This window comes from Chlorocebus sabaeus, chromosome 6, assembly GCF_047675955.1.
Source record: "Chlorocebus sabaeus isolate Y175 chromosome 6, mChlSab1.0.hap1, whole genome shotgun sequence".
In the NCBI taxonomy this organism is placed as follows: Eukaryota; Metazoa; Chordata; class Mammalia; order Primates; family Cercopithecidae; genus Chlorocebus; species Chlorocebus sabaeus.
The window spans coordinates 46,232,670-46,245,996 of record NC_132909.1 but is presented as its reverse complement, the minus strand read 5'-3'; the positions used below and the strand labels follow the sequence as shown (position 1 = coordinate 46,245,996).

The 13,327-nt window shown below is 47.8% G+C and overlaps 1 protein-coding gene across 1 annotated transcript in view; it reads left to right on the top strand.

Moving 5' to 3' along the window:
- Nucleotides 1-13,327, top strand: part of NWD1 (NACHT and WD repeat domain containing 1) — an 81,855-nt gene that overhangs the window by 31,938 nt on the left and 36,590 nt on the right. Inside the window, 3 exon segments of the mRNA XM_073015755.1 lie at nt 1,002-1,119; nt 2,467-2,625; nt 9,169-9,366. Coding sequence (XP_072871856.1) covers nt 1,002-1,119; nt 2,467-2,625; nt 9,169-9,366 — 475 coding nt within the window.

Sequence of the window (13,327 nt, the reverse complement as noted above, 5' to 3'; positions counted from 1 at the left end):
GGCTGGAGTGCAGTGGCATGATCTCAGGTCATACAGCCTCCGCTTCCCGGGTTCAAGCAGTTCTCCTGCCTCAGCCTCCCTAGTAGCTGGGACTACAGGTGTGTGCCACTGAACCTGGCTAATTTTTCTATTTTTAGTAGAGACAGGGTTTTGCCATGTTGGCCGGGCTGGTCTCAAACTCCTGGTCTCAAGTGATCTGCCCGCTTGGCCTCCCAAAGGGCTGAGATTACAGGCATGTAATTACAGGTAGGATTACCACACCAAGCCTGGTGCTGACCCTTCTCCTCTCCAATAACCCAGAGGCCTATTCACAAATCCTCTCCTGTGTGCCCAGAGTCCCTGCAGGCTCAGCTTCATCTTGTCTCTCCAGGACATGGTCTGAGCCCGTTTCATTCACTTAGCCTCTCAGTCTCTTGCCCTAGTGCGTCCTCCCAAGGATGCTTCTGACCATCCAATCTGATTGTGCCTCTTGTCTAAAACCTTCCATAGCTCCCCAGTGCCCTCAGTCTTGAGCCTGACCTACCCAGCCTGATATTCAGCGCCTTCATGATCTGCTGCTTACAAGCTCCCTACTCTCATTCCCCACCAGCATCCCATAACCTGCCATGTATAATTCAGTCCTCCTAAACTCAGCCTGCTCTTTCACACCTCCAGGCCTTTGCCCGTGCTGTTCCCTTGCCCTGGAATGCCGTTGTTTTCTGACACATTTTGCCACATAGACGCCCACTTAATTCTGAGGCTCAGTTCCAATGCGTCTGCCTTCAGGAAACATTCCCTATTCCTCCCAGAAAGTCCCATGACCTCTGGCTTCGATTCTCTGAGTCCCAAATGTCGTCCTCTGCCCCAGCCCTGACCAGTGGGCACACGGGAGTATGTCTGTCTGACATTGCATTCTCATCCCCTCCAGCACTGTCTGGAGCATGAGGTGAATGAATGAGCTTGTGTGTGGAGTGAATGAATGGGCTTGTGTCCAAGCTGCAGTCTCCCTTCTCCTCTGCCAGGTGGCCCCTCAGCCTCTGTGGTTCTCAGACACGGTTGCAAACCTGCGGAAGCTGAAGGAGCTGCCTTATCACTTGCTTCATTCGGGCCGCCTGGAGGAACTGAAACAGGAGGTTCTGGGTAAGGGTTTCCTCCATCTCAGGGGACTGAGCCTGGTGACTGCACTGCGCTCCAGCCTTCTGGAGCCTGGGGAGGGTGAAAGGCAAACCTGGAAATCCTTCGTGCCTCCTAAAGCAGAGGTTCTCACAAGGGGCAATTCTACACCTAGGGGATGCCTCAGTGTCCGCAGATAGTTTTGGTTGTCACAGCTAGGGGAGAAGGCGCTACTTGAATCTGGGGGTGGAGGCCAGGGATGCTGCTCAATGCCCTACAGTGCACCCCACCACAGAGAATAATCTAGCTTCAAATGTTGTTAGCGCACAGGGTGAAAACCCCTGCCTTATCATGAGAGACACTATCTGTCTGTCTGTCTGTCTGTCTATTTGTCAATCCATCCATCCATCCATCCATCCATCCATCCATCCATCCATCCATCCATCCATTTATCCACCCATCTTTCTGTCCATCCATCCATCTATCCATTCATCCATTCATCTATGCATCCATCTAACCTTCCAACCATCCAGCCAGCCATCTGTTTATTCGCCCATGCTTTTGTTTGTCCATTCATCCACCTATCCATCCATTCATTTGTTTATCCACCCATCTTCTGTCTGTCCATCCATACATCCATCCATCCACTCATCCATCTATCTATCCATCTATCAATTTATCCACCTATCCATCCATCTATCCATCTAACTATCCATTTATCCACCCATCCATCTATGATCTCCTTATTGAGCCGTGAGCTGGTTCTAACCATCCATCCATCCATCCATCCATCCATCCATCCATCCATCCATCTATCCACTCATCCTTCTGTCTATCCATCCATCCATCCATCATTCTATCCTTCTATCCATCCACCCATCTATATGTACATTATCTATTCATTCATCTACCTTTCTGGTCATCCATCCATCCATTCATCCATCCATCCACCCGTTATTCTATCCATCCACCCACCTATCTTTCTGTTTGTCCATCCATGCATCAATCCACCCAACTATCTATCTATCTATCTATCTATCTATCTATCTATCTATGTATTCACCCATCCCTCTGATCCTCAACCAGAAGAGATTCTGCCCTCCCAGGGGACACTTGACAATGTCTGCAGACATGTTTGATTGTCACACTTGGGGTGGGAGTGCTACTGGTATCTGGTGGGTGGAGGCCAGGGATGCTGCTTTACATCCCACAGTGCATAGTTCAGCCCCTTACCGCAGAGAATGATCCTGCCCCATTGTCACTACTGCTGAGCCTGAGATGCCCTGGAGGAAATGGAGAGATGATTCTCCACCTCCCAGGATGAACTGGAGGGAGGTAGGCACTTCCCACATCCTCCCCTCTTCTCTCCCTCAGGCAGCATGAGCTGGATCTCCTGCCGGGGCATCTCTGGGGGCATCGAAGACCTGCTGGACGACTTTGACCTGTGTGCCCCTCACCTGGACTCTCCTGAGGTTGGCCTGGTCCGTGAAGCCCTCCAGCTCTGCCGCCCTGCTGTGGAACTCCGAGGCATGGGTGAGTCCAGATGGCCTGGACAGGAGTGACCAGGACGGGCACTGACTTCTAGAAACACGCTCTCCTCATTGAGTCATGAGCTGGATTTTCATCAACCCTCATACCTTTCCTGTCTAAATATGTGAATTTTTCCCCAGCACTGCTTCTGTAATTTTTTTTTTTTGACACATGGTATCGCTGTGTCACCCAGGCTGGAGTGCAGTGGTGCAATCATAGCTTACTGTAGCCTCAAACTCCTGGGTTTGAATGATCCTCCCACCTCAGCCTCCTGAGTAGCTAGGACCACAGGTCCACAGGTATGCACCACTGTGCCTTGCTAATTTTTCTATTTTTCGTAGAGATGGGGTCTTACTGTGTTGCCCAGGCTAGTCTCAAACTCCTGGGCTCAAGTGATCTTCTTGCCTCAGCCTTCCAGAGTGCTAGCTTTATAGACATGAGCCACGGAGCCTGGCCTAGAATTTTAAATTGAGCCTGGGAGAACTTTGGAATGAATACTACCAAAGCAGTGCCCATCCTGTCACCCTGGACTTTTCTTTAGAAAGTGCCAGGTAGGGCCAGGCGCAGTGGCTAACACCTGTAATCCCAGCACTTTGGGAAGCCGAGGCAGGCAGATCACAAGGTCAGGAGTTTGAGACCAGCTTGGTCAATATAGTGAAACCCTGTCTCTACTAAAAATACAAAAATTAGCAGGGCGTGGTGGCAGGCACCTATCATCCCAGCTACTTGGGAGGTTGAAGCAAGAGAATTGCTGGAACCCAGGAGGCGGAGGTTACAGTGAGCTGAGGTCGTGCCACTGCACTCCAGCCTGGGTGACAGAGTGAGACTCCGTCTTAAAAAAAAAAAAGAAAGAAAGAAAGGAAGGAAGAAAGAAAGAAAGAAAAGAAAGTGCCAGATAGGAACTATTTCAAGAAAACTCTAGGAAATTATGTAGGTACATATATGATAAAAGAGAAAACAAAGTTCCCACATATTTTTTATTGATGAAATTCAAAATATAATAATAACTGAGTACAAAACTCAGGGTTTAAAGTTGGTTTTCACTATTATCTGGTCTATTGCAAACACATGGCTGTAAAAATTATTCTCAGGCTGAGCATGATGACTTATGCCTATAGTCCCAGCTACTTGGGAAGGTGAGGTGGGAGGATCACTTGAGCCTGGGAGGTTAAGGCTGCAGTAAACTGTGATTGCTCCCCTGGGTGACAGAGCGAGACCCTGTCTCAAAATAAACAAACCAAAAAAAAGAAAAACCTATTCCTAGCTCCCAGATGACTTGGGCGGGGTCTGGCCCTCAGATTGCAATTTGCTACTCCCTGTCCTAGAGCTTGAAGAATCTCTCGAAGTCTTCAGACACTCTGGCCATGAGGATGTTCTGTTTGGTTTTGTTTTAATTATAGCAAAATACATGTCTTAACCATTTTTTTTTTTTGAGACAGGATCTCGCTTCATTGCCCAGGGTAGAGCACGGTGGCATGATCTCAGCTCACTGCAACCTCCTCCTATCAGGCTCAAGCAATCCTCCCACCTCAGCCTCCTGAGTAGCTGGGACTACAGACATGCACCATCATGCCCGGCTAATTTTTATATATTTTGTAGAGATGGGATTTTGTCATGTTTCACAGGCAGGTCTTGAGCTCCTAGACTCAGGCAATCCTCCTGCCTCAGCCTCCCAAAGTACTGGGATGACAGGCATGAACCACTGTGCCTGACAAGATTAAATATATTAATAATGTGCAGCTATCACCACGATTCATCTCCAGAATTTGTTAATCTTCCTAAAGTGAAATCTGTCTTCATTAAACACTCACTCCCTGTACTAACCCATTTTCACCCTGCTGTAAAGAAACATCCAAGACTGGGTAATTTACAAAAGAAAGAGGTTTAATTGACTCACAGTTCCAGGCTGGGAAGGCCTCAGGAAACTTACAATCGTGGCAGAAGGGAAAGAGGTGTGTCTTACAGGGCAGCAGGCAGGAGTGAGGGAGCAAAGGCAGGGAAAACTGCCTTATAAAACCATTGGATGGCCAGGTGTGGTGGCTCACACCTATAATTCCAGCACTTTGGGAGGTTGAGGCAGGCAGATCACTTGAGGTCTGGAGTTTGAGACCAGCCTGGCCAGCATGGTGAAACCCCATCTCTACTAAAAATATAAAAATTTGTCAGGTGTGGTGACACACGCATGCAGTTCCAGCTACTTGAGAGGATGAGGTGGGAAAATTGCTTGAACACGGGAGGCAGAGGTTGCAGTGAGCGGAGATTGCACCACTGCACTCCAGCCTGGGCAACAGAATGAGACTGTCTCCAATAAAACCCAAAAACCCATCAGATCTCGTGAAAACTCACTGTCATGAGAATAGCATGGGGGAAACCATCCCCATGATCCAATCACCTCCCATCTGGTCCCTCCTTCAACATGTGGGGATTATGGGGATTACAGTTCAAGATGAGATTTGGGTGGGGACACAGCCAAACCATATCACTCCCCATTCTCCCTTTACCCCCGTCCCTGGCAACCACCATGCTATTTCCGTCTCTATAAATATGACTGCTTTAGGTATTTCATACAAATGGTATTTTACAGTATTTGTCCTTTATTCTCTGACTTCTCTTACTGAGCACAACGTCCTCAAGTTTCATTCACATTGTAACATATGTCAGAATTTCCTTCTTTTTTTTTCTTTTTTTTTGCACAACAGAGTCTCACTCTGTCACCCAGGCTGGAGTGCAGTGGCACAATCTCAGCGCACTGCAACCTCCACCTCCTGGGTTGTTCACGCAATTGTCCTGCCTCAGCCTCCAGAGTAGCTGGGATTACAGGCGTGTGCCACCACACGCAGCTAATTTTTGTATTTTTTAGTAGAGATGGGGTTTTGCTCTGCTAGCCAGGCTGGTCTTGAACTCCTGACCTCACATGATCTGCCTACCTTGGCCTCCCAAAGTGCTGGGATTACAGGCATGAGCTACCATGCCTGGCTAAGAATTTCCTTCCTTTTTAAGGCTGAATAATATTGCATTGTATGAATATGCCACATTTTGTTTATCCATTCATCTGTCTGTGGACATTTATTTGTGTGTTTCTACTTTTGGCTGTCACGAAAAGGAATTGCTAGATCACATGGCAATTTTGTGTTTAACTTTTTGAGGAACCGCCACTTCATTTTCCACAACAGCTGCACCATTTTACAATCAAACTATGGGAGACAATAAATAATATCTTTTTATCTACCCTTTTATGTTCAGTGATAGGGGCCTGTGAATTAAACTAACAAAAGACAGCTTTATGGGAGAAAGGGCTCACACGTTTTAATTTTATATGCACAAAAGTTTCACAGAAGATAAGTGAAAACTCAGAGGAGTGTTTAGACCTGGGGCCTTAAATACCGTGTTAACAAAGGGCAATAAATTGTGAGGTGAGTTCACAAAGGAAGGGGGAGTATTCAAGATGTTTAAGTCTTTGTACCCATAGGGCTTCCCCATGGATGTGAATAGCATGTTAAAAAGGATGACCAGTGGCCTTTGATTCCTATGCAGAGATTCTAATCCTGGCTCTGCAAATCATCCTTGAACTGTCTGCTTCTCTATATTCTCCTGGTCATCAGCCCAGAAGTGGCAGCACCACTGCTTCTTTTTATTCTCCTGGCCATCAGCCCAGAAGTGGCAGCAGAAGTGGCAGAGACCTGATGGTTTTATAAGGGGCTTCCCTCTTCCCTCAGCTCTCATTCTTCTCTCTCCTCCCGCCTTATGAAGAAGGGCATGTTTGCTTCCCCTTCCACCATGATTGTAAGTTTCCTGAGGCCTCCCCAGCCCTGCAGAACTGTAGGTCAATTAAACCTGTTTCCTTTATAAATTACCCAGTTTTGGGTATGTCTTTATTAGCAGCATGAGACCGGACTAATACACACATAGACCAGTCATGGTCAAGACCACAAATTTTGAGCTCTACTGTGTCGATTGAAATCTTGGTGCTGCCACTTCTGGCAGTGTGACCTTGCAGACCCTTTACCATCCCTCCCCCTGCCCCACAGCCCTCAGTTTTCACATCTGCAAAATAGGGATGTTGAGTGACCATCCCACCTAGGGCTGCTGGGAAGACTATGTACATCAATTCACACAGAACCTCCACCCGTGATGCCATCTAAGATCCTGTTACTGTCACATAATAGCACTGTTGACATGAACAGCCTTGGATGAGCTTTTTCTGCCCTGAAACCCTATTTGTGTCATCTGCAAAATGTGCGATTAAACTAAAATGTGTCCAGAACTCCACCCAATATGAAGATGATGGTGCCTGTAATCATTTATGCCTTTCTTATGCATTCACACAACCCCTACTGATTACCTGTCATTACCGTAGCTCCCACTGGGACCTAAACATAGTTAATGTTTGTCTCAGCCTTTAAGAGAGGGAGATGGGGCCAAGTCCGGGGGTTCACGCTTCTAATCCCAGCACTTCGGGAGGCTCAGACAGAAGGATTGCTAGAGGGCAGGAGTTCAAGACCAACCTGGGCAACACAGCGAGACCCTATCTCTATGAAAAAATTAACTAGTTAAAAATAGATGGCTGGGCACAGTGGCTCACGCCTGTAACCCCAACACTTTGGGAGGCTGAGGCAGGCAGATTACTTGAGGCCAGGAGTTTGAAACCAGCCTGGGTGACGGTGAAACCCCATCTCTACTAAAAATACAAAAATTAGTCGAGTGTGGTGGTGCATGCCTGTAATCCCAGTTTCTTGGGACGCTGAGGCACGAGAATTGCTTGAAGCTGGGAGGCAGATGTTGCGGTGAGCCGAGATCGCACCACTGCACTCCAACTTGCACGACATAGCAAAACTCTGTCTCAAAATACACAAATAAATAAAGAGAAGGAGATGGAACAGCATACCAAACAACTGGAATTTAAGGCAACCGGAAAGAAAAATAACGCGAGAGGAGCTCGCCAGGAGTTGTAAACCTTGATGGAGCAACTTCCCAGGAAAACAGCCCTGGGCATGACTTCCCAGTTTAAGGAAGATTTAAAAGCCCCCATCTCTCAGCACATTCCTTGCAAAGCCCCTTGATTGACAACCTGTGGCAACTCCAGCACCAAGGAGGATTAGTAGGAACAAATGTTATCACCAGAGGGCGCTGCTGGACAACCATGTGCTCTCCGTACATCCAAGCTGGGAAATGGGGAACATTCGACATCACATCCTAAATGATCCAACGCGATCGCGAGTCCGTTTTTTTTTTTTTTTTTTTTGAGAAGGAGTCTCGCTCTGTCACCCAACCTCTGCCTCCCGGGTTCCAACGATTCTCCTGTCTCAGCCTCCCGAGTAGCTGGGATTACAGGCCCGTGCCACCATGCCCGGCTCGTTTTTCTTCATAGCCCATTTTTTACAGAACAGTTTTAGGTTCACAGCAAAATTGAGTGAAAGGTGCAAAGATTTCCAATATATCCCTCCTCTGATCCTGCTTTTATTGAAAAGACTGGGTCTGAGCACAGTGGCTCACACGTACAATTCCAGAGCTTTGAGGGGTCGAGGAAGGAGGATACCTTGAGCCCAGGAATTTGAGACCAACCTGGGCTGCATAAGGAGATCCCGTCTCTATAAAAAACAAAAAACTAACCAGGCGTGGGTGCACCTGCAGTTCCAGCTACCCGAGAGGCTGTGGCCGGAAGATCGCTTGAGCCTAGGAGTTTGAGGCTGCAGTGAGCTGTGATCGTACCACTGCACTCCAGCCTGGGTGACAGCACAAGACCCTGTCTCTAAAAAAATAAATAGCCAGGCACGGTGGCTCACGCCTGTAATCCCAGCACTTTAGGCAGCCAAGGTGGATGGATCACTTGAGATCAGGAGCTCAAGACCAGCCCAGCCAACATGGTGAAACCCCATTTCAACTAAACACACAAAAATTAGCTGGGTGTGGTGGCGGGCACCTGTAATCCCAGCTATTTGGGAGGCTGAGGCAGGAGAATCGCTTGAACCTGGGAGGTGGAGGTTGCAGTAAGCCAAGATTGCGCCATTGCACTCCAGCCTGGGTGACAGGCTGAAACTCCATCTCAAAAATAACTAAAATAAAATAAAATAAAATAAAATAAAATAAAATAAACAAATAAATTAGCTGAGCATGTGGCACATGCCTGTAGTCCCTAGTATTCGGGAGGCTGAGATGGGAGGATTGCTTGAGCCCAGAAGTTTGAGGCTGCAGTGAGCTTTGATCGTGCCACTGCACTCCAGCCGTGACAACAGAGTGTGATAAAAGAGGAAGGAAGAAAGGAAGGGAGGGAGGGAGAGAAGGAGGGAGACAGGAAGGAAAGGGAAGGGAAGCAGTCTAGGCTACATGGGCAAAGGCTGGAGACTGGAAACAGCTGGGTGCAATTGAAGCAAGGTAAGTGTGTCTGGAGGGCAGAGAAGGAGACAGGAGAGGACAGCAGAGGCCAGTAGCTGAGATATTGTGTCTTTTCTTTTGTCCTGGAGCCCCTGCAGGGAGTGGAGACTCAAATTGGTAGGAGGGTACGTGGGACTCAATCCAGGAAACCTAGTCTACATCCCTTTGTTGCAGAAAGGAGCCTTCTGTACACAGAACTGCTGGCCAGACTCCATTTCTTCGCCACCTCACATCCAGCACTGGTGGGACAGCTATGCCAACAGGCCCAGAGCTGGTTCCGGTTATGCGCACACCCTGTGCTAGTGCCCCTCGGAGGATTCCTCCAGCCCCCGGGAGGACCCCTCCGGGCAACCCTCAGCGGTTGTCACAAAGGTGAGTCTCCCCAGGGTAGCGAAAATCCCAGCAAGCACCTGCTTGCTTGGGGGCAGTGAATGCTGGGTGTTTGAGGTTGTCCTCTGGGACTCCCTTGTGCTAGTCGGGAGGCCCCAAGCGTGCCATCAGAGCCTGCCCCTGCTGTCTCATGCCGAATCGACTCTCTCTGCCCCCTGCCAAGGGACTGCAGATGTCTCATATAAATTCTGCTAATAAGTCCCATGCTAGGGGATGCCTCCAAACTTCCCATCTCCAAGGGATTGGTGCCCATCTGACAGTTTCGGCTATTTACAAGCTCATGCTAATAAGTCTGAAAGCTAGGAACTGATGCCTGACAGGCCCCTGAGAAGCTGATGGAACTGTAAGCAGCCTTTGGAATTCCAGAATGTAAGGGAGTGAAGAGGATTTAGGTTTTGCCATCCATTTGTCATTCATTTTTTTCTTCCTTCCATTCATCAATCCATCCATCTATCCATCCATTCATTCACCTTCCTACTCTTCCATCCAATTACCCTCCCATCCGTTCATTCATCTATCTACCTCCCACCCTTCCATTCATCAACCCATCCATCCACCACCCTCCCACCCACCCATCCATTCATCCATCCATCTATCCATCCATTCATCTATTAATTCACCTTCCTACTCTTGCATCCAATTACCCTCCCATCCATTCATCCATCTATTTACACTCCCACCCTTCCATTCATCTATCCATCCATCTATCAGTCACCCTCCCACCCACCCATCCATTCATCCACTCATCTTCTCTGCCGCCCTTCCATCCATCTACTGCCACCTTCATCCATCCATCCATCCATCCATCCATCCATCCATCCACCCACCCACCCACCTTCCTACTCTTTCATCCAATTACCCTCCCATCCATTCATTCATCTATCTACCTCCCACCCTTCCATTCATCAGTCCATCCATCCACCACCCTCCCACCCACCCATCCATTCATCCATCTATCCGTCCATTCATCTATTATTTCACCTTCCTACTCTTCCATCCAATTACTCTCCCATCCATTCATCATCTGTTTACACTCACACCCTTCCATTTATCTATCCATCCATCCATCAGCCACTCTCCCACCCACCCATCCATTCATCCACTCATCTTCTCTGCCACCCTTCCATCCATCTACTGCCACTTTCATCCATCCATCCATCCATCCATCCATCCATCCATCCATCCATTCATCTTCCTACTCTCCCATCCATCTACCCTCCCACTCTTCCATCCATCTATCCATCCATTCACTCATCCACTCACCCATTCATACATCATTTGTCTATTCATCCAATCATCTACCCACCCTTCCATTTATCCATCGGTTCATTTATCAAACCACCTTCCTCTCCATCCATCCATCCATCCATCCATCCATCCATCCATCCATCCATCTATCCATCACCCTCCCACCCATCCACCCATCCATCTACTCACCCTGTCACCCTTCCATCTATCCTCCATCTATAAATCCATCTACCCTCCCACTTTTTCATGCGTCTGCTCTTCCACTGTTCCATCCATCCATCCATCCACCCACCCATCCATCTATCCATCTACCTTACCACTGTTTGATTTGTCTAGCCCCATTCATCCATCCACCCATCCATTATTCATCCATTCATCCAATCATTTACCCACCCTTTCATTCATCCATCCATCCACTCACCCATCCATCCACTCACCCACCTACACACCTTTCCTTCCATCCATCCACTCACTCATCCATTCATCCATTCATCCATTCATTCATCCTTCAACCCTTTCTTTTTTCCTTCCTTCCTCTCATCTATCCACTCATCAGTCATCCACCCCTCTACCCACTTGTCCTTCCATTTTCTTCATCTGATCATCTTCCATTCACTCACTTACCTCTCCACCCATCCACACACTCGGCCATTCATCAACTTTCTCACTTCAATTTCATCTAGAAACTGATTCCTCCATCTACCCATCTACCTGCCCATCCCTTCACCCTCTCACTCATCCAGCTAGCCACCTGTCTACCCACTCGTTGACCTCCATTCACCCATCTATTTATCTGCCCACCTACAATCTCTCACATTGATTGTGAGACCACTGAATTCACTTGTGGTTCAAATGTCAGAGCTCTCACTGTGCCACATGACCTGGTAGTGAGAGCTGCACTCCCCAGGCATATTATTTTCAAAATAGAAATGCTAAGAGACACTAAGTACAGTGCATGGAGGAATTGATTTAGGGGTAGCCACTAGAATGCTGTGTTGAGGAGGATTCTGAGACTGAAGTTGGCATAGTGGGAAAGAGTGTGTATTTTTAGGATATAGACTCAGAAGCTGTAAAAAACAATAGCCAAAATATCAGTGGCTTAAATAAAATAGGAGTTTAATTCTCTCTTATGAAATAGTTCAAGCAAAAGCAGAGGTAAAAGGGAGTCCTTAGGGTGTCTGGCACCCATACGCCTTCAATCTGGTTGCTCTGCCATTTTCAGTGTAGGGCTGTCCTCATTGGCACAAGATGGCTGCTCCAGCTCCTACCATCAAGATGGCATTCCAGCCAGTGGGAATAGGAGAAGTAGATGGCAGGCCTCTTCATTTTAAGGGCATGACCTAGAAGCAGAACTAAATATTTCTATTCCTGTCTCATTGGCAAGAACTTGGATATCTCCAACTGTAAGGAAGCCTGGGAAATATGGTCTTTTCTTTTTATCTTTCTTTCTTTTTTTTTTTTTGGAGAAGGAGTTTTGCTCTTGTCGCCCAGGCTGGAGTGCAGTGGCGCAATCTTGGCTCACTGCACCTCTGCTTCCTGGGTTCAAGCCATTCTCCTGCCTCAGCCTCCCAAGTAGCTGAGATTACAGGCACATGCCACCACGCCCAGACAATTTTTGGTAGAGACCCGGGTTTCACCATGTTGGCCAGGCTGGTCTCAAACTCCTGACCTCAGGTGATCCACCCACCTTGGCCTCCCAAAGTGCTGGGATTACAGGGGTGAGCCACTGTGCTCAGCTAGGGAAATATGGTCTTTGTGCGGATAACCATGTACTCAGCTAAAACCTATGAGCTTTTGGGTTTTATTACTAATGGTGAGATTGTAGAATGGCTGTGGAGGCACAAATCACACACAGTGCTATAATTGAATAATGATGTCTGTTATGGCACAGGCATAGGAAGTTACAGCTTAGAGTGACATTTTTGTCATCTCTGGGGCAGGGAAATGTTCTGTGTTTCAGATCCGCTGTGCCCCATTCTACATCCTCTAGTCCTGTTAAAGTTGAGAAAGTTCTTACCCGTGTGGGCTTCAGTTTGTTCATTTTTAAAATGAAAAGTATGGCTGGGTACAGTGGCTCACGCCTGTAATCCCAGCACTTTGGGAGGCTGAGGCAGGTGGATCACGAGGTCAGAAGTTCAAGACCAGACTGGCCAACATGATAAAACCCTGTCTCTACTAAGAATACAAAAATTAGCCGAGTGTGGTGGTGGGCGCCTGTAATCCCAGTTACTCGGGAGGCTGAGGCAGGAGAATCGCTTGAAACTGGAAGGTGGAGGTTGCAGTGAGCGGAGATCGTGCCACTGCACTCCAGCCTGGGCAAAAGAGCAAAACTCCGTCTCAAAAAAAAAAAGAAAAATGAAAAGTATGAGTTAATATTTCCAAGGTCACACAATGAGTGCATGACAAGAAAAAAAGTAAAACAGGCTGAGAACAGTGATTTATGCCTGTAATCCCAGCTCTTTGGGAGGCCAAGGCAAGAGGATCTCTTGGGCCCAGATGCTCAAGACCAGCCTGGGCAACATAAGGAGACCCTGTCTCTACAAAAAGTTAAAAAAACAAACAAAAAAAAGCTGGTCATGGTGGCATGTGCCTATAGTCCCAGCTACTCAGGAGGCTAAGATGGGAGAATGGCTTGAGCCCAAGGGTTCAAGGCTGCAGTGAGCTATGATTGTGGCAGTGCACTCCAGCCTGGGTG